Raw genomic sequence first — 21746 nt, 5'->3', positions numbered from 1 at the left:
TCTTGCGGTCTTGGATGGAGCTATTCCCAAACCAAGCTGTGATACATCCTAGAGTCATAGAGTGATACAGTGTGGAAACAGGCCCTTCAGCCCAACTTGCCCACACCGGCCAACATGTCCCAGGTACACTAGTCACACCTGCTGCTGGGCTTGTATACTCTGGAATTTAGAAGGATGAGAGGATATCTTATTGAAACATATAAGATTATTGAGGGTTTGGACACGCCAGAGGCAGGAAACATGTTCCAGATGTTAGGGGAGTCCAGAACCAGGGGCCACAGTTTAAGAATAAGGGGTAAGCCATTTAGCACAGAGATGAGGAAACACTTTTTCACACACAGAGTTGTGAGTCTGTGGAATTCTCTGACTCTGAGGGCGGCGGAGGCCGGTTCTCTGGATACTTTCAAGAGAGAGCTAGGTAGGGCTCTTAAAGATAGCTGAGTTAGGGGATATGGGGAGAAGGCAGGAACAGGGTACTGATTGGGGATGATCAGCCATGATCACATTGAATGGCAGTGCTGGCTCAAAGGGCCGAATGGCCTACTCCTGCACCTATTGTCTATTGTCTATTGTCTGCCTACATTGGGTCTATATCCCTCCAAACCTGCCCTATCCATGTATCTGTCAAACTGGTTCACATGTTTCTCAAATAGTCCCAGCCTCAACTACCTCCTCTAGTAGCTTGTCCCAGACACCCACCACCCTTTGTGTGAAAAGGTTACCCCTCATATTCCTATTGATTATTTGCCCCTTCACCTTAAACCTATGTACTCTGGTTCCCGATTCGCCTATTTTGGGCAAGAGACTGCATCTACTCGATCTATTCCTCTCATGATTTTATATAATTTTATACAGGATCTCATTCATCCTGATAGAGATCCTGTATAAAAACCATGTGAGGAATAGATCGGGTAGATGCACAGACTCTCTTGCCCAGAGTAGGTAAATCGAGGATCCTCTGGTGCATCTGTAGAAGTTGGTGAGAGTTGGTTTAATGGTAACTTCCTATTTAAAGAGGCCCATGTTCCCGCACCTAACGTATTAATTTGCATTTATGAATATTCATCTCCAGGATATTTATCTCCCATAACACACAAAGCACTGGTGGAACTCAGCGGGTCAGACAACATCTGGGGGGAGTGGACAGAGGACGTTTCGTGTCGGGACCCTTGTGTCTCCATTATCTCTGGTATCCACCTATGACTCACCAGGCTTTGTCCTGCCTCATTCACTTCTCTCGTCCAGCTTTCACAGCCCCCCCCAATAAGTCTGAAGAAGGTTCCCATCATGAAACATTACCTATCTATGCTCTCCAGGGATGCAGCCTGACCTGCTGAGTTACTCTAGCTGTGTGTGTATGTATGTGTGTGTGTGTGTGAGTGTACTTTGCATGTGTATGTTTATTTGTGTGTGCTTCATCTGTGCAGCAGAATCTTGTCTCCAATATCTTGGACCTATTTGTCATTGCTCTGTGAAGTATGTGCGGTAATGGTTTACAACCCTGACCCCATGTTTCAAAGTATCGTACACATCTTCCAGACCCCAGATCTGTAATGGAAAAACCTGTCTAAGAAGAAGAGTCCTAGATATGATCTGAAACTTGACACAAGATGCTGAAGATAGACACAAACTGTTGGAGTAACAGCGGGATAGGCAGCATCTCTATATAGAAGGAATGGAGGACATTCAGGTCAAGACATTTCTTGAATCTGAAGAAGGGTCTCGACCCGAAATATCACCCATTCGTTCTCTCCAGAGATGCTGCCTATCCCGCTGTTACTCCAGCATTTTGTGTCTATGTTCGGTGTAAACCAGCATCTGCAGTTCCTTCATACACACTAGGATTTGAGTATAGGAGCAGGGAGGTTCTACTGCAGTTGTACAGGGTCTTGGTGAGACCACATCTGGAGTATTGCGTACAGTTTTGGTCTCCTAATCTGAGGAAAGACATTCTTGCCATAGAGGGAGTACAGAGAAGGTTCACCAGATTGATTCCTGGGATGGCAGGACTTTCATATAAAGAAAGACTGGATAGCCTCGGCTTGTACTCGCTAGAATTTAGAAGATTGAGGGGGGATCTTATTGAAACTTACAAAATTCTTAAGGGGTTGGACAGGCTAGATGCAGGAAGATTGTTCCCGATATTGGGGAAGTCAAGAACAAGGGGTCACAGTTTAAGGATAAGGGGGAAGTCTTTTAGCACCGAGATGAGAAAAAAAATTTCACACAGAGAGTGGTGAATCTGTGGATTTCTCTGCCACAGAAGGTGGTTGAGGCCAGTTCGTTGGCTATATTTAAGAGGGAGCTAGATGTGGCCCTTGTGGTTAAAGGGATCAGGGGGTATGGAGAGAAGGCAGGTACAGGATACTGAGTTGGATGATCAGCCATGATCATATTGAATGGCGGTGCAGGCTCGAAGGGCCGAATGGCCTACTCCTGCACCTATTTCCTATGTTTCTATGTTTCTAGATGCTGAATTGGATTCTGTGGGTCAAATGGGAGGAAGAAGGAGAACAGACCCTCCCTTTCTCAGTGAGGTGGGGGTGTACAGCGTGCGACTTGGCAACCCCTTTGCAAGCCATGAGAACGATAAGAAACCAGGTTGAGATTGCAGCCTGAAGAAAAAGCGAGGGTTTCTAGAAATTTCTAAAAATGGTATCTGTTATTGAAAACCCAATGATTTGGCAAAGTTCCACTTACAGATTCACGGGGCCTGGAATGAATGCAGCTCAGGATATGATCCATGTTCCTGTCAGTGAGTAGGCAGGCCTGAAATGGCCACAATTCCAAAACAAAATGTTGCGGAGTATATACTGATAAAGGAAATAATTCCACTGACATCTTCCAGTCGATGCCCAGCCCTTTCCAGTGATTGCCTTTTGAGCTCATAGAAATCCATGTACTTGTGTAGGAAAGAACTGCAGCTGCTGGTTTAAATCGGTTAGACACAAAATGCTGGAGTAACTCAGCAGGACAGGCAGAAAAAGGGTCTCGACCCATAATGTTGCCCATTCCTTCTCTCCAGAGATGCTGCCTGTCACGCTTAGTTACTCCAGCATTTTGTATCTTTTGTATTTGTCATCTTCACAGTCCAGAATTACCGTTGGCTTGTGTGTCTGCACAGGCTTTACGTCAGAGAATCCCTTCGGCCGATTAGGAAAAGGGGAGATGCAACGAGACCTGGGTGTCATGGTACATCAGTCATTGAAAGTAGGCATGCAGGTGCAGCAGGCAGTGAAGAAAGCGAATGGTATGTTAGCATTCATAGCAAAAGGATTTGAGTATAGGAGCAGGGAGGTTCTACTGCAGTTGTACAGGGTTTTGGTGAGACCACATCTGGAGTTTTGCGTACAGTTTTGGTCACCAAATCTGAGGAAAGACATTCTTGCCATAGAGGGAGTACAGAGAAGGTTCACCAGACTGATTCCTGGGATGGCAGGACTTTCATATGAAGAAAGACTGGATAGACTCGGCTTGTACTCGCTAGAATTTAGAAGATTGAGGGGGGATCTTATAGAAACTTACAAAATTCTTGAGGGGTTGGACAGGCTAGATGCAGGAAGATTGTTCCCGATGTTGGGGAAGTCCAGAACAAGGGGTCACAGTTTAAGGATAAGGGGAAAGTCTTTTAGGACCGAGAAGAGAAAAACATTTTTTACACAGAGAGTGGTGAATCTGTGGAATTCTCTGCCACAGAAGGTAGTTGAGGCCAGTTCATTGGCTATATTTAAGAGGGAGTTAGATGTGGCCCTTGTGGCTAAAGGGATCAGTGGGTATGGAGAGAAGGCAGGTACAGGATACTGAGTTGGATGATCAGCCATGATCATATTGAATGGTGGTGCAGGCTCGAAGGGCTGAATGGCCTACTCCTGCACCTATTTTCTATGTTTCTATGTTTCATGAGTTTGTGGTGATCATCAGAATATAGAACATAGAGCAGTACAACACAGGAACAGGCCCTTCGGCCCACAATGTCCGTGCCGAACCTGACGCCAAGTTAAACTAATCTCCTCTGCCTGCATGCGATCCTCATCCCTTCCTTCCCTGCATACCCATGTGACTTTCAAAGGTCAAGTAGCATCTGTAGGGAGAAAGGATCTTTTCAATTTCAAAAATAAACTATTGCATACTAAGAAAAATATACAAAGGAAAGCGATGCAAAGCTCTGAATGCATTTACAGTGTCTGTCTATGCATTCAGTGTTTTGGGTTTATACATAGTGGTGTTAGTGTATAGTGCCTGATAACCATGTCGTGGCCCATTGTAGCTCAAGCAATCAAAGAGAAATAATGTCAAAACTATCATCTTTATGAATTGCATGGAATATATGATAATTCTTAACTTGCAGAATATGCCTTATTGCAGGAATAGTTTGTCACATGCAGAATATCATGAAGGAACTACTATAGTTTCATACAGTATGCAAAGACAGGAAGTTCACAACTTCGAGATTTGTTTTTCTAGGTCCCTTCTCATCTCATTCACTGAAGGAAAATAAGCAATAGGAGAAAGGGGCTGCCAGATACTGTGATACACGACTCAGACTCCCCATCAATCAGCAGAATCAATTTGGAACTTGACCCGAAGACCATAGTGAGAATTATTTTAAAGAATCTTCCCAACATTCTCTGGCATTTGTGTGGGAAGGAACTGCAGATGCTGCTTTAAACTAAAGATAGACACAAAATGCTGGAGTAACTCAGCGGGACAGGCAGCATCTCTGGATGGAAAGAATGGGTGACGTTTCGGGTCGAGATCTTCCTTCTGAAGAAGGGTCTCGCCCCGAAACGTTACCCATCCCTTCTCTCCCGAGATGCTGCCTGTCCCGCTGAGTTAGTCCAGCATTTTGTGTCTATTTTCTGGCATTTTCCTTATTTCAGAAGATACTCGGACTAACTTGTTATTTGGACTTTATTAGTTCTCTTGGGTGGAATGATGACCAGCAGCCAGGGTTTGGAGCAAAGATGCCTAGACACAAATTCAGATCGCACCATGCCTGCTGGAGTATGGTCTATTGTTAACCATATAACCATATAACCATATAACCATATAACAATTACAGCATGGAAACAGGCCAACTCGGCCCTTCTAGTCCATGCCGAACACTTATTCTCCCCTAGTCCCATCTACCATAACCCTCCATTCCTTTCCCGTCCATATACCTATCCAATTTATTTTTAAATGATAAAATCGAAACTGCCTCCACCACTTCCACTGGAAGCTCATTCCACACAGCTACCACTCTCTGAGTAAAGAAGTTCGCCCTCATGTTACCTCTAAACTTCTGTCCCTTAATTCTCAAGTCATGTCCTCTTGTTTGAAATCTTCCCTACTCTCAAATGGGAAAAGCTTATCCACGTCAACTCTGTCTATCTTGATACCATTCTGGCCATCATCGCAGGTGATGATTCAGCTGACACAATATGTCTGGTCCCACCAAAGGGTTACTTCAGTCCCAGCTGTGACAAACGTCCTGAGGTTTGAGTGGAGAGGCACCCAGTTAGGCAAATGCAGAGAAGAAAGGCATGAAGATGGTGCTATCGTGAAGGAAGAGGGCATGGAACAGATAGATGCTTACACAATCTGTAGCTTGTTAATGAGTAGACATTGTGTATCATAAGATCATGTCATAAGGAATAGGAGTAGAATTAGGCCATTCGGCCCATCAAGTCTACTCCGCCATTCAATCACGGCTGATCTATCTCTCCCTCCCAACCCCCTTCTCCCCATAACCTCTGACACCCGTACTAATCAAGAATCTATCTATCTCTTCCTTAAAAATATCCACTAACTTGGCCTGCACAACCTTCTGTGGCAATGTATTCTACAGACTCACCACCATCAGATTAAAGAAAACTCTCCTCGTCTCCTTTCTAAAATAATGTCCTTTAATTCTGAAGCTATGACCTCTGGTCCTGGACTCTCCCACTAGTGGAAACATCCTCTCCACATCCACTCTATCCAAGCCTTTCACTATTCTATGTTTCAATGAGGTCCCCCCTCATTTAAACTCCAGCGAGTACAGGCCCAGTGCCGACGGACGCTCATCATAGGTTAACCTACTAATTCCTGGGATCATTCTGCAGTTGTATAGGGCTCTGGTGAGACCACATCTGGAATATTGTGTACAGTTTTGGTCTCCTAATTTGAGGAAGGACATCCTTGTGATTGAGGCAGTGCAGCGTAGGTTCACGAGATTGATCCCTGGGATGGCGGGACTGTTATATGAGGAAAGATTGAAAAGACTAGGCTTGTATTCACTGGAGTCTAGAAGGATGAGGGGGAATCTTATAGAAACATATAAAATTGTAAAAGGACTGGACAAGCTAGATGCAGGAAAAATTCTCCCAATGTTAGGCAAGTCCAGAACCAGGGGCCACAGTCTTAGAATAAAGGGGAGGCCATTTAAGACTGAGGTGAGAAAAAACTTTTTCACCCATAGAGTTGTGAATTTGTGGAATTCCCTGCCACAGGGGGCAGTGGAGGCCAAATCACTGGATGGATTTAAGAGAAAGTTAGATAGAGCTTAAGGGGTTAGTGGAATCAAGGGATATGGGGAGAAGGCAGGCACGGGTTATTGATAGGGGACGATCAGCCAGGATCACAATGAATGGCGGTGCTGGCTCGAAGGACCGAATGGCCTCCTCCTGCACCTATTTTCTATGTTTCTATGTTTATTCTTGTAAACCTCCTCTGGACCCTCTCCAGAGCCAGCACATCCTCAGATATGGTGCCCAGAATTGCTCACAATATTCCAAATGCGGCCTCACCAGCACCTTATAGAGCCTCAACAGTTATCTGCCGTATGGCAGGCATGCACGGCTTAGAGGAGATGAGGGGGAGCGTTCTGTAGTAATGGCTTCCCCACACCTCTCCTTGCAGCTGGAGATCCACCTGCTCAAAGGCTAGAAGGTGGGCGGGTGGCCATGGAGGGTAAACGCTCAATGGGGCAATCATTTCTTGCAGCCGATATTTAAACAACTCCACGTATCTGGTAGAAATACAAAAACAAACGTGCAGATAGTTACCACAATGTGAGATCATATCATTGAAGTCAGCCAAAGTCTTTGGAGTCCTGGTCACGAATAACTGGAGACTGAAGATCAGAGTTAGAAAATGCTGCAATCATACAGCGGGCCAGTCGGCATTGTGGACCAAGATCTGTCAGCTTCATGCGAATAAGGAATTTCATCACAGGCCTGGTGTATGTATATGGCAATAAACTAATCTGGATCTAAGAAACAGAGTCATGTTTCTGTGTGATGAACCCCTCTGCTTTATGGTTCAGTATTCTGCAAGGCTGCATCTGATTTTGCATCATTTCCCACAGCTATAAGCCGTGACATTGTGTAAGATTTCCAAGTTACTTGCAGCAGATTCACACTATTATTTTCTATCATCAGGTGAGCACCCACACTTGCCTGCATCACCATGTGCACCAGTTTTAACTGCACTCCCTCTCCTCTGTTGCCCCACACCTCCACTGAGGCATTGACCAGACTCTGTGACCTTTCAAATAGACAACAGTCTGAAGAAGGGTTTCGGCCCGAAACGTCGCCTATTTCCTTCGCTCCATAGATGCTGCTGCACCCGCTGAGTTTCCCCAGCAATTTTGTGTACCTTCGATATTCCAGCATCTGCAGTTCCCTTTTGAACAACAGACAATAAACAATAGGTGCAGGAGTAGGTCATTCGGCCCTTCGAGCCAGCACCGCCATTCAATGTGATCATGGCTGATCATCCCCAATCAGTACCCCGTACCTGCCTTCTCCCCATATCCCCTGACTCCACTATTTTTAAGAGCCCTATCTACAGTATCTACAGTAGCTCTCTCATGAAAGCATCCAGAGAACCTGCCTCCACCGCCCTCTGAGGCAGAGAATTCCACAGACTCACAACTCTCTGTGAGAAAAAGTGTTTCCTCGTCTCCGTCCAAAATGGGTTACTCCTTATTATTAAACTGGTTCTAGACTTCCCCAACATCGGGAACATGTTTCCTGCCTCTAGCGTGTCCAAACCCTTAATAATCTTATATGTTTCAATGAGATCTCCTCTCATCCTTCTAAACTCCAGAGTGTACTAGCCCAGTTGCTCCATTCTCTCAGCATATGACAGTCCCGCCATCGTGGAAATTAACCATGTACACCTACGCTGCACTCCCTCAATAGCAAGAATGTCCTTCCTCAAATTAGGGGACCAAAACTGCACACAATACTCCAGGTGTGGTCTCACTAGGGCTCTGTACAACACGTTGTCTGCATTGCAGGGATAGAGTGCAGTTCATGGCACATTATGATCACAATGGCAACATTATAAAATAGAACAGTAGAACATAGAACAGTACAGCATAGGACAGGCCCTTCAGCCCACATTGCCTGTACTGAGCATGATGGCCAAGACCAACTCGTATCTGCCTGCATGTGATCCACATCCCTCCATTCCCTGCATATCCATGTGCCTATTCAAAAGCCTCTTATACGCCACTATCGTATCTGCCTCCACCACCACCCCTGGCAGCGCGATCCAGGCACCCATCATCTCCCTTTGTGTAAAAAAAAATTTGCCACGCACATCTCCTTTAAACTTTACCCATCTCACCTTAAAGCTGCGCCCTCTAGTCTTTGACATTTCTACCCAGGAAAAGGGGTTGACTGTCTTATTGTTTAACTATAATTTAATAAGTACTATGGTAAATTTATCCATTTAACAAAGGTTTATTTAGGAAATTAGTTTTGAATGGCAATTCCATCTGAAGTAAATGCAACACTTCTGGCTTCAATGCATTAGTTTATTTGCTACTTAATATGTACGTTGTGGGGCTGCTAATTCATACACTTTTTGGTTTAAGCAAAGAGAATGTTTATGTAAACTTTGGCAACAGTCCCTATTTCATGTTTTTGTTACGAAACATAATCCACGATTAGATTTGGTTTATGAAAGGAAGGCAGAAGTTCAACGTGAGTTGGGGGAAAATGAACTGTTTTTGATCAGTTTCATTTCACTCCATCGTGGTCTCATCCAGAGTTTTTGAAGTTTGAAATTTTGATGTTTTGGATTTGCCTCAGTGACATCTGGAACTTTTCATAACTGCACAATCATTCTTTTTATGTTTGTGCAGCTTCATTAAATCATCGAAGGCTTAATTTGCAGGGGCATCATCTGGATTTAATTAGAATGAATGTGAATGATGTGGCAGTCAGAATACAGTGGTGGGGGTGGGGGTGGGGGAGGAGAAGGGAAGGAGGAGAAGGGAGGGAGGGGGAGGTGGCGCAGGGTGGAACATTTATCCCAAGAAGTTAATGTCCCTTCTGACAAAAGACCACAATCTAATTTAGTCAATCGTACCCCCGTATACTGTTTAACGGTTCTCTTCGAAACCGCTAATGCAAAACCGTGTCTGATTTCCTCCCAAGAACTGCGGGAATCAGGCAAGGTTCAAGTCGAGCCCTGAAGACAAATGCAGGATGGCTGGCCTGGCCTGGCTTTCAGCAGCAGTGTGAAACCAGATCTCAGCAAACCAGCTGCCTGAACTACCCATGTACTTTTCCTTTACATTGAATTCACAGCGAGTAGTATCTGCCCATTTTATAAAGTACCCAATTATCCATTGGCTTCAATGTAAAAGAGTTTTCGGGCACTTCATAAAATGGGCTGGATTTTTGCTGTGAGCCCATTTTGTGTAATTGGCACGAGACCAATTTTATCCCCGAGTGTTTTGATAGCCATAACAGATTAGCAGACGTGGAGAACTGAAAAGGTTTTATTCTTTATTAGAAGGATTTCTCCTGAGGAATTGCAGGATTTCTGGTGTGTTTCATTGTTGTTATGTTGATGATGTTGAGATCTTATTTTGCATTATTCCAGGTGCTACATTGCATTGGAAACTCATGTTCTTTATATTGGGTGAATCCATTTGACAGCAAAAAACTTTATATTATACGTTGGATAAATGCTGATTACTGAGATACAAACACATTTCCTGTTAATTTTATAAAAAAATGTTTCAACTATACATTCACTGTTTTGTGTCTGAAATTCTAAAAGTAGACACAAATCTCTCCAGCCTATTCTTACATTTCCTTTCATCTTTTGTTCTCCGTCATCACCTTTGCTACTGAGATGAGGGGCAGGTCTAAAGCATGCACTCACCCATTGATGGTGCCACATGTTGACACATGTTGGCACAGTTGCCACATGCTACTTAACTCTGCCCATTAAACCATCGATGGTGACACGTTGCCACATGTTAGCACATGTTGTCACCTGTTAGCATACGTGGCCACCGTTGCCACATGCCACTTACTCTTTTGACTCACGTCAAAAACCTCGGCGTGATATTTGACTCAGCACTGAAATCTGACAAACGAGTCAATGCCGTGGTAAAAGCTAGCTTCTTTCAGCTTCGGACGATAGCTAAAATAAAACAATTCCTCCACTTTGATGACCTCGAAAAGATCATCCACACATTTATCTCATCCCGCCTAGATTACTGCAACTCTCTTAACACTGGCATCAGCCAATCTTCCCTGTCCCGCCTGCAACTGGTCCAAAACGCCGCAGCGAGACTCCTGACGGGCACCCGAAAAAGGGACCACATCACCCCGATCCTGGCCTCTCTCCACTGGCTCCCTGTGCGGTTCCGTATACATTTCAAGACACTCCTCTATGTCTACAAAGCCCTCCTACATTAAAAGTCTTCTCACCCACCACTCCACCTGCAGGCCCCTCAGATCGGCCGACTTGGGGCTGCTGAATATCCCGCGGTCTAGGCATAAGCTCAGGGGCGACCGTGCCTTTGCGGTTGCAGCCCCTAGACTGTGGAACAGCATCCCCCTTCCCATCAGAATTGCCCCCTCCATCAACTACTTTAAGTCAAGACTAAAAACTTATCTACACGCCCAAGCCTTTCCTGACGTCCACTGAGTGAGGGTTACATGTGTATATATGTATGTAGTTTGTTTGTTTATACTATTCTTATAACAAATGTAAAGCACTTTGGCCAACGAGAGTTGTTTTTTAAATGTGCTATATAAATAAATGTAACTTGACTTGACTAATCGTTGAACTATCAACGTTGCCATGTCTGACCATCGATCGCCCGTTCACACTAGTTCTAAGATATTTCGCCTTCTCAAAACATCCACTCCCTACACACTGGGGACTATGTAAATAGGGAGTGTGTAGGGAGTGGGTGTTTTGAGAGGGCCAATTAACCCACAGACCCGGAGATAGACAAAAGTGCTGGAGAAACTTAACGGGTGCAGCAGCATCTATGGAGCAAAGGAAATAGGCAACGTTTCGGGTCGAGACCCTACTTCAGACCCTTCTTCAGGATTTCGGCCCGAAACGTTGCCTATTTCCTTCGCTCCATAGATGCTGCTGCACCCGCTGTGTTTCTCCAGCACTTTTGTCCACCTTCGATTTTCCAGCATCTGCAGTTCCTTCTCAAAACCTACAGACCCGCACGTCTTTGGAGCGTGGGAGGAAACCGGAGCTGCTGGAGAAAGCCCACGCGGTCATGGGGAGAACGTACAAACTCCGTACAGACAGCGTCCGAGGTCAGAATTGGTCCTGGGTCTCTGTTGCTGAGGAGACAGCGGCACTACCCGCTGCACCACTGTGCCGTCCTTGATGTTTGCAGCCTGCCCTGACTGGCCCTAGGTAGTGGATCAGACCGTCACACAGGGGTATTCAATCCGGATGGGTGAAGGATGCAAGATGTTTGGGAGTCTCTGGTTTAAATATATCCCGTGCTGAGAGACTGTGTGTGCTTGTCCTGTTTCTGGAAGTTAGCAGTGCTTTGTTTTGCAGTTGTGAATTCCCTTGTCATCGCGAGTTTCGTGGAGACGAACCTGTGCAAGTGGTGTGACTACTCTAACCCAATCTGCGAGGACAAAGTGTGCTACAGCAACTGTACACTGAACTCCTACTGTGAAAGCTCAGAGGAAATCTGTGTGGCCATATGGTAAGTATTAATTGTAGTTTTACATTTGCTGCCAGTATGGCTTGTGTTTGAATCATCTGAAAATATGGTGAGCTGTCATTTTCCACAGATGCAAATCTAAGCATAACCTTTTACTGCTGCTGCAAAACACCCACTTCCTCCCGTTCCCCATCCCCTCCCTTCCGCCCCTGCTCCCCCTCATCCCCTCCCCTGCTCCTCCCATCCACTCCCCTGTTCCCCATCCCCTCCCTTCCGCCCCCCTCCGTTGCTCCCCTCCCCATCCCCTCCCCCCATCCCCTCCCCTGCTCCCCCATCCCCTCTCCTCTCCTCCCCTCTTCTCTCCTCTCCTCCCCTCTCCTCCCTTACCTTCCCTTATCCCTCCCTCCCCCCTCCCCTCTACTCCAGTCCGTTCCCCCTCCCTTCCCCACGACTCCCTCCCCCTCCCCTGTTCCCCTCCCCCTCCCCTCCCCTCCCCTGTACCCCCTCTCCTCCAGTCTCCTCCCCTCCCTCCCCCTTCTCCTCCCCTCCTTCCCCCTCCCCTCCCCTCATTTCCCCTACCCCTCCCTTCCCCTGGTTGCCCATCCTCCCCCTCCCCCCCCCCCCCCCCCCACAGTTTTGTCTTTATCAGCCCACAGCCTTTTATCTAAGTCCGCACTACTTATTATGGTTGTTATGATTAGCTTGTGATGGAGCTACTCAGACACTAACGTTTTCTTCAATATGAATGTAGTTCCTTTCTGCAGAGATATTTACATTAAACTGGCGGCTGCAGGAAGATGTTTTAACGAGGCCCATTGTCCCCACTAGAACTTATTAATCAGAAATTGGATTTAGTCTCTGAAACTCCTGTTATCTGAAGTTGAAACAAAATACATTAATGGTAAATTGCTGCCAACTAGAATGTTCCGTCTACCAGAATGTTTCAAATGAGCCAACAATGTAGTCCTGACCTAGTAGTTTCAGAGCGCATGTAAATTCCTAATATGGGAACAAAACTCAAGAACTTACAATTAAATAAATGATACTTTAGTGTCACATGTGACGAGTCACAGTGATATGCTTTGATTTGCATACCCAAGGTATGCAAAGAGGTGCTACATAAAGGGCGCCGCAGTTACAAAGTATCCTGTGGCAGGTCCATCTTTGTATTCACCCCCCCCCCCCCCCCCTCACGGCGATCCCCCCACACTGGGTCTTCCGTCGTTCGACACCATTCAATTATGGCTGATCTTTCTCCCCCTCTCATCCCCATTTTCCTGTCTTCACTTTGTAACCGTCGATGCCGTCACTAATCAACTTATACCCAATGACATACCCAATACCCAGCTGTCTGTGGCAATTAATTCCACTGATTCACCACCCTCTCTCTAAAGAAATTCCTCCCTATCTCCATTCTGAAGATGTTCTGAACATCTGAAAATGTTCTGATATCACCTGGAAAGAACTATACTGTGTAAAGAAAGGAAGGAAGGCAATGTCTGTACACCCAGAAACTCTGCGGAGTGGGCTGGGGTAACCTGTTGAACTGATCAAAAATACTTTTAAAAATGATAATATGGAAAGCCTTTCCAACTTGCTTTGACTCTCACTTGAACTCAGTTACTTGAACAGCCATACACGATTTGCTAAATGTTAGACCATAAGACATAGGAGCAGAATTATTCCATTCTTCCCATCGAGACTTCTCCACCATGGCTGATCTTTTACTCCCTCCCAATCTCCTGCCTTCACTTCGTAACCTTCGATGCCCTCACTAATCAAGAACCTATCAACTTATACCCAAAGACTTGGTCTCCACAGCCGTCTGTGGCAGTGAATTCCACTGATTCACCACCCTCTGACTAAAGAAATTCCTCCTCATCTGGTGGCCGACTAGGAAAAGGGGAGATGCAGCGAGACCTGGGTGTCATGGTACACCAGTCATTGAAAGTGGGCATGCAGGTGCAGCAGGCAGTGAAGAAAGCGAATGGTATGTTAGCTTTCATAGCAAAAGGATTTGAGTATAGGAGCAGGGAGGTTCTACTGCAGTTGTACAGGGTCTTGGTGAGACCACACCTGGAGTATTGCGTACAGTTTTGGTCTCCAAATCTGAGGAAGGACATTATTGCCATAGAGGGAGTGCAGAGAAGGTTCACCAGACTGATTCCTGGGATGTCAGGACTGTCTTATGAAGAAAGACTGGATAGACTTGGTTTATACTCTGTAGAATTTAGGAGATTGAGAGGGGATCTTATAGAAACTTACAAAATTCTTAAGGGGTTGGACAGGCTAGATGCAGGAAGATTGCTCCCGATGTTGGGGAAGTCCAGGACAAGGGGTCACAGCTTAAGGATAAGGGGGAAATCCTTTAAAACCGAGATGAGAAGAACTTTTTTCACACAGAGAGTGGTGAATCTCTGGAACTCTCTGCCACAGAGGGTAGTCGAGGCCAGTTCATTGGCTATATTTAAGGGGGAGTTAGATGTGGCCCTTGTGGCTAAGGGGATCAGAGGGTATGGAGAGAAGGCAGGTACGGGATACTGAGTTGGATGATCAGCCATGATCATATTGAATGGCGGTGCAGGCTCGAAGGGCCGAATGGCCTACTCCTGCACCTAATTTCTATGTTTCTATCTCCATTCTGAAAGTACGTCCTTTTATTCTGAGCCAGTGCCCTCCACTCTCCCACTCGTGGCAACAGCCCACTATGCCCGAAAACTCCACAGACACTGAGGGCTGAGAGCTTCCCTGCTGTCCTACCACCTTCCTGCTGTAGGAAGCACCCGGCAGAATTCCTGCAACAATTGCGTTCCATTTGCAAAACGTCTTTCATCAAAACGTTACAAAGACAGGTACATGGATAGGACAGGTTTGTAGGGATATGGACCAAGAGCAGGCAGGTGGGTCTAGTGTAGCTGGGACATGTTGGCAAGTGTGGGCAAGTTGGGCCAAAGGGCCTGTTTTCATGCTGTATCACTCTATAACTATGACAGGATTGCATGTGAGAAAAAGTGGAGCATTGATGTGATGCTTCCAGTTCATGTTCCCCAAGGTTGCGATAAACCATTGCCTGTTTCCACAGGAGGAAGAACAATGAGTCCATCAGTGTTCAAACCATGTGCCACTATCCTCATCTGCCGGTCGAGAACGTGGTCATCAGCACCTACAACACGACTGTTTGCGTAATGACGGAGCTCCCGGCCGGCGAGGGGGCGGTCTACGTCTGTGGCTGCACCAACGAACAGGAATGCAATGACAAACTTATCTTTGAAGCTGATCTCAATGGTGAGTTCTTTATTCCTTGTAAGAATCTTCTCCGACGTCTTTGCATCATTTATCTTTCCCTCATCCCACACTTCTTCTGTCCACCAGAAAATGAATAAGTTCCTGCAAGACAAGTGACAAACGGGCAACGTTATTTGTTAATTTTGTAAATCCAATTTTCATTCATTTGTTTGTTTTATCAGGAATTAAACCAGGTCATAGAAACATAGAAACATAGAAAATAGGTGCAGGAGTAGGCCATTCGGCCCTTCGAGCCTGCACCGCCATTCAATATGATCATGGCTGATCATCCAACTCAGTATCCTGTACCTGCCTTCTCTCCATACCCCCTGATCCCTTTAGCCACAAGGGCCACATCTAACTCCCTCTTAAATATAGACAATGAACTGGCCTCAACTACCTTCTGTGGCAGAGAATTCCACAGATTCACCACATGTTCATGACCCAGGGGGGCATTGGTCCAAGGTGAGTGGGAAAAGATTTAATAGGAGTCTGAGAGGCAACTTTTTCCATGGTGGGTGTATGGAACAAGCCGCCAGAGGAGGTAGTTGAGGCAGTTACTGTAGCAACATTTAAGGGACAATATTTGGATGGGTACAAGGATAGGTGACGTTTAGAAAGAGGTGGTTCAAACATTGGCAAATGGGACTGGTGTCGATGAGCATCTTGGTCGGTATGGAGGAGTTGGGCTGAAGGGCCTGTTTTTGTGCTGTATGAATCCATGACTAGGACTCTAGCACACAGCTTACATTGCACAAAAGCCAGCTTAAAAGCAGGATAATATTCCTCTTGTGCGATTGCCACTTACAACAATGTAAAAATGTTTTGTTTTTTAATTGTCTACTGTATATCGTGTTGTTACTTGCGAGCAAAGCACCAAGTCAAATTCCTTGTATGTATAAATACTTGGCTAATAACATTTATTTATTCAATTCAACTTGCACTAACACAGTTAAAGTGCTCCATTGCATGACCATTATTGAACAAAGGTGACTGAACATTACACACAAATATTGAGGCTGATAAAAGAAGTTATGAGGAATGTCTTAAAGGAGAATGAGTGGTGCAGATGAAACTAAAGAGCTTGGAACCTAGCTGCTAAAATGCACAGTGACTACTTGTTCAGAGAACCAGAACAGGAGCTGTATGAAAATCCTGGAGGATTAATGTTCACAAGTTATAGGAGTAGAATTAGGCCATTCGGCCCATCGACTCTACTCCGCCATTCAATCATGGCTGATCTCTGCCTCCTAATCCCATTTTCCTGCCTTCTCCCCATAACCCTTGACACCCATTCTAATCAAGAATGTGTCTATCTATGCCCTAAAGATATCCACTGACTTGGCCTCCACAGTCCTCTGCGGCAATGAGTTCCACAGATTCACCACCCTCTGACTAAAGAAGTTCCTCCTCACCTCCTTTCTAAAAGAGTGCCATTTAATTCTGAGGCTACGACCTCTGGTCCTAGACCAGGGGTGGGGAACCTTTTCATGTTGGAATGCCGCTTTAAGTTAGCTGTATTTTAATAAGGCCGCATCCAAGAAACTTCAATTCGATATATAGGAGTTCCGGAAACCGAAAAGCTCCGAAAACCAGACATTTTTTCCAGGATGTCGTCTGCACACCAAAGCTCGCGTTTGGCGCCAAACTTGACCCGAAACGACCCACAGTCAACCCAGGTCTGTACTACTGTAGCGGCTGCCTCCTCCCCAGAGACCGGGGAGACACTTAAACATCTGTAAATCATTGCTTAAATGTTAGCCAGTTAGTTTGGAGGGCTTTTATGTGAAGGGGGAGGGGGAGGGGGTGAAGGGGGAAACGCCCTTAAGGTCACAAGACGCCCTTAATCACGGAGCTGGGGCTGCGGGCGTCCGGCCGCGGGCCGTGCTAGATTTGGAGCGCCGCGCAGCCAGGGGTAGAGTTCGCCGGGGTCGGAGCTCCAACCGGCGCCACCCGCGGCCGGACGCCCGCAGCCCCAGCTCTGCGATGTTGGGAGTCGGCGGCCACAGCGCTCCGGAGCTTACTGCACGGCGACCCGGTAAGGCATTGCCCGCTCCCCGCCTCTCCGACCAGGTAGGGGACTAAGAATTAAAGTTTCACCTTTCACCCCCCCACCATATAAAATCCCTCCAAACTAACTGACTAACATTTAAGCAATGATTTACAATGATTCCCCGGTCTCCGGGGAGGAGGCAGCCGCTCCAGACTTTTCAAGCCGCCCGCGCTACCTACCTAATCTACGCTAAAAATCTTCCATTCCGAAATCCGAAAAATTCCGAAATCCGAGAAGTGTCTGGTCCCAAGGCTTTCGGATAAAAGGTTGTGTACCTGTACTTCAAAATGTACATTATTTTGTAAAAATCTAACTATGTACTAACTTCAATAAAATGAAAAAAATGTGTTCATTCTCAAGTTAACTAACTTTGTTCTAAAGTTAATGACTTTGTTGTGACTGCTTTTTGTGGGAAAGCATTTGAATATTTGGTTGCAACATGGAGGTACGCAGTTTCAGATGATCTTCTAGATGGGTATCCATCATTTGTGACCTTAAGGGCGTCTTGATTTGGGTTATGCAGGAGAATGTAGATTGGCAGCAATAAGTGGTTGAAAGGCAAAAAAGCATTTTTCGTGCGGAGAAGATTATTTTGTTGAATCTTCTTTTACTCTTTGGTATTTTAAATACGTTCATTTTAAGATTAAAATAAAAATAATAAAAGTCGAACAAAAACATATTAATAAAAATAAAAGGATTTGTTCTACAAAATTTGGATTCATTCAAAAGGCCGCACTTAATGGCCTAGAAGGCCGCATGCAGCCTTAAGGTCGCAGGTTCCCCACCCCTGTCCTAGACTCTCCCACCAGTGGAAACATCCTTTCCACATCCACTCAATCTATGCCTTTCAGTATTCTGTAAGGTAGCAAAGTGGGAGGAGAGTGTGAGAGGTAAGATCACAGATTGTGAAAACACAATGAGGAGAATTCTGAGTAAGTGTTCCGCCCAGGAGCCAGCAGAGACTAGTCCATATGGGCTGGATGGAACACGGTGAGATTGCATATTAGCAGCAGCAGCAGAACTTCCTGAAGTCTACTCGGGGCCAAGAGTTTATGGAAAAGAGCTTTACAGTAAAGTAAATATTGACATTTCCTCCTCTCAAGCCCTTCCACCAAACTTGCATTTGAAAAAAAATGTTTTCCACCATATAAGGAAACCCCTTGTACGAGTTTCGGATTGACAATGGAAAGAGAACAAAGATTCCTCTCATTTCACTCTTCTCTGGCAGCGGATCATTTAATGTCACGTTCTGCTCTTGACCAGATAGTTCATTCATGGTAAAGCTTTTTTTAAACTATTTCTCAGAACTTTCTATCCTGTGATACCGTTTATATATTCTTCAGTATTGGTTCAAGCAGTCAGCATGGTGCATTCAATATGTATTCTGTGAATCGCTAAACTCAGATGTTCCATGTGTGGGTGGGTGATGCTGAGATAAAGGGCCATCACATTAAATGTGTGCTGCATGTCTAACTATTGCCCCTTAGAAACATAGAAACATAGAAAATAGGTGCAGGAGTAGGCCACTCGGCCCTTCGAGCCTGCACCGTCATTCAATATGATCATGGCTGATCATCCAACTCAGTATCCTGTACCTGCCTTCTCTCCATACCCCCTGATCCCTTTAGCCACAAGGACCACATCTAACTCCCTCTTAAATATAGCGAATGAACTGACCTCAACTACCTTCTGTGGCAGAGAATTCCAGAGATTCACCACTCTCTGTGTGAAAAATGTTTTTCTCATCTCGGTCCTAAAAGATTTCCCCCTTATCCTTAAACTGTGACCCCTTGTTCTGGACTTCCCCAACATCGGGAACAATCTTCCTGCATCTAGCCTGTCCAACCCCTTAAGAATTTTGTAAGTTTCTATAAGATCGCCCCTCAATCTTCTAAATTCTAGCGAGTACAAGCCGAGTCTATCCAGTCTTTCTTCATATGAAAGTCCTGACATTCCAGGAATCAGTCTGGTGAACCTTCTCTGTACTCTCTCTATGGCAAGAATGTCTTTCCTCAGATTTGGAGACCAAAACTGTACGCAATACTCCAGGTGTGGTCTCACCAAGACCCTGTACAACTGCAGTAGAACCTCCCTGATATGAAAATCCTGACATCTGGGAAGTTCAAACAGTGATGGTGCTCCATTGAACCATGGCACCATTTCATTCTCTGGATCAGGTGTGTTAAAAAAGTGCATTAAATAATTGTGATTTACCCACGGAACAGGGCACTCTTTTAACGGTGGCATGTTTTTCTTGCTCCAGATTATCCTGTTCCTCAAAACAATGAGGTCCTTCCTGTGGCGGTGTTGAGTCTCCTGCCTCCCACCCTCATCGCTTTCATGGTGACCATGGCATTTTACCTGTTCCGCACTCGCCAACAGAGAAAAGTGACCCAAGATTGGCCAGAGGTGGAGAGCCGAGCCCAGCCTCGAACGGCCAACAGGAAGTGCGGCGGGTACGAGGGCAAAGGTTCCGTGGAGCCGGGCGACAGTCACTCTGACATGAGTGTGACCTGTGCCAATAACATCAACCACAACACCGAGCTGTTGCCCATCGAGCTGGACGCCGTGGTCGGCAAAGGGAGGTTCGCGGAGGTCTGGAGAGCAAAGCTCAAACATTGCGCCTCGGGGCAGTACGAGACCGTCGCAGTCAAAATCTTCCCCTGTGAAGAGTACATATCGTGGAGAGGCGAAAAGAGGATATTTTCCGATGTTGATCTGAAACACGAGAGTGTTCTTCAGTTTCTCACAGCTGAGGAGAGGGGAAGAGGACTAGAAAAGCAATATTGGCTCATCACAGCCTACCACAGCACGGGGAACCTGCAAGACTTCCTCACCACTCACACTCTGACCTGGGCAGAGATGTATGTGATGACGGGCTCCCTGGTAAACGGCATTGCGCACCTGCACAGCGATTACACTGCCTGCAGAACACCAAAGATTCCTATATCTCACAGAGACATAAAGAGCACAAACGTACTCGTTAGCAACAAAAAAGAGTGCATTTTGTGCGACTTTGGGCTGGCTCTAAGGCTTGACCCCACTCTGACAGCTGATGACTTTGCCAACAGCGGGCAGGTGAGTCTGACGTGAAATTCAAATCAAAGGAATGCACTGCCCAGGTGAGGTGGGAGGTTGGCAGTTTGGGCATTGAAGACACCCCCGTTATAATGAAACAAAAAAAAGGGCATTTTGAAAAATACTTTCATTCCTATGTGTTCAGTTCTAAATGTCGCTGATGTTCATTGTGGCAGATACACAAATCCAGCACAAAGCTGAGTTTGATTCCACTTGTGCCTTTTCACTTCCAGTTCTACTTTGCAGGGAATTTTGCACGAAACGTTTGCAATCAAAAGCAATAATAGGCAGTACCGTACCTGATCGGTGGAAACTGGGTATAGTGGAATTATTCAGGGTGTTTGATTTCCCATGTCAAGATATGTGTCGGAAGATAGACACAAATTGCTGGAGTAACTCAACGGGAGAAGCAGCATCTCTGGAAAGAAAGAATGGGTGATGGAAGGGCTTGACTCAAAACATCACCCATTCCTTCTCTCCAGAGATGCTGGTTGTCCCACTGAGTTACTCCAGCATTTTGTGTCTATCTTTGGTTTAAACCAGCATCTGCAGTTCCTTCCTACACTACATGTCATAAATAACAAATACATTTTACACCAACAGGTCATTTCATGTATAAGCCTAGAAATGATATGATAACATTTTGGTCCATTATTGAAGGGGACATACTGCATCTTAATTCTGTCTTTACATATTTTCCTGTTACATAAACCATCCAAGCATTCATATTGAGTAGTCATCAGAAATGTGGACCTTGTGTGATTTTGGCCCTCTATTGGTTAATTGGTGTTGGTTTTCCCTCCTGTTTCCATCAATGCTTTCATTCACAAAAAATCAACCATCACTTTCTTTAAGAAAGAACTGCAGCTGTTGGTAAAATCGAAGGTAGACACAAAATGCTGGAGTAACTCAGCGGGTGAGGCAGCAACTCTGGAGAGAAGGAATGGGCGACGTTTCAGGTCGAGGTCCTTCTTTAATTTAATTTAGTTTAGAGATACAGCCTTGAAACAGGCCCTTCGGCCCACCGAGTCCGCACCGACCAGCGATCTGTGCACATTAACACTACCCTACGCACACTAGGGATAATTTTTACACTACACCAAGCCAATTAACCTGCAAACCTGTACGTCTTGGGAGTGTGGGAGGAAATCGAAGATCCCGGAGAAAACCCACGCAGGTCACGGGGAGAACGTACAAACTCCGTACAGACAGCAGCCGTAGTTGGGATCGAACCCGGGTCTCAGGCACTGCAAGCGCTGTAAGGCCGCAAGTCTACCGCTGCACCATCGTGCCACCCTGATACAGGGAATAATGTAATTATTCCATAAAATAAAACCACCCCCAAAAAACCCTTAACATGTACATTAGTGGAAACATGATCAATTAATTGGAAAACAACCTTCCAGC

At 45.6% G+C, this 21746-nt stretch overlaps 1 protein-coding gene across 1 annotated transcript in view; it reads left to right on the top strand.

Moving 5' to 3' along the window:
• Nucleotides 1–21746, top strand: part of LOC116975026 (TGF-beta receptor type-2-like) — a 71343-nt gene that overhangs the window by 24851 nt on the left and 24746 nt on the right. The window contains exons 2-4 of the mRNA XM_033023689.1: nucleotides 11812–11965; nucleotides 15006–15208; nucleotides 19525–20339. Of these exons, the coding sequence (XP_032879580.1) occupies nucleotides 11812–11965; nucleotides 15006–15208; nucleotides 19525–20339 (1172 nt within the window). The remainder of the gene's footprint in view (nucleotides 1–11811; nucleotides 11966–15005; nucleotides 15209–19524; nucleotides 20340–21746) is intronic.

This window comes from Amblyraja radiata, chromosome 7 (genome assembly GCF_010909765.2).
Source record: "Amblyraja radiata isolate CabotCenter1 chromosome 7, sAmbRad1.1.pri, whole genome shotgun sequence".
Taxonomy (NCBI): domain Eukaryota; kingdom Metazoa; phylum Chordata; class Chondrichthyes; order Rajiformes; family Rajidae; genus Amblyraja; species Amblyraja radiata.
This window is presented reverse-complemented; position numbering and strand designations above follow the sequence as displayed.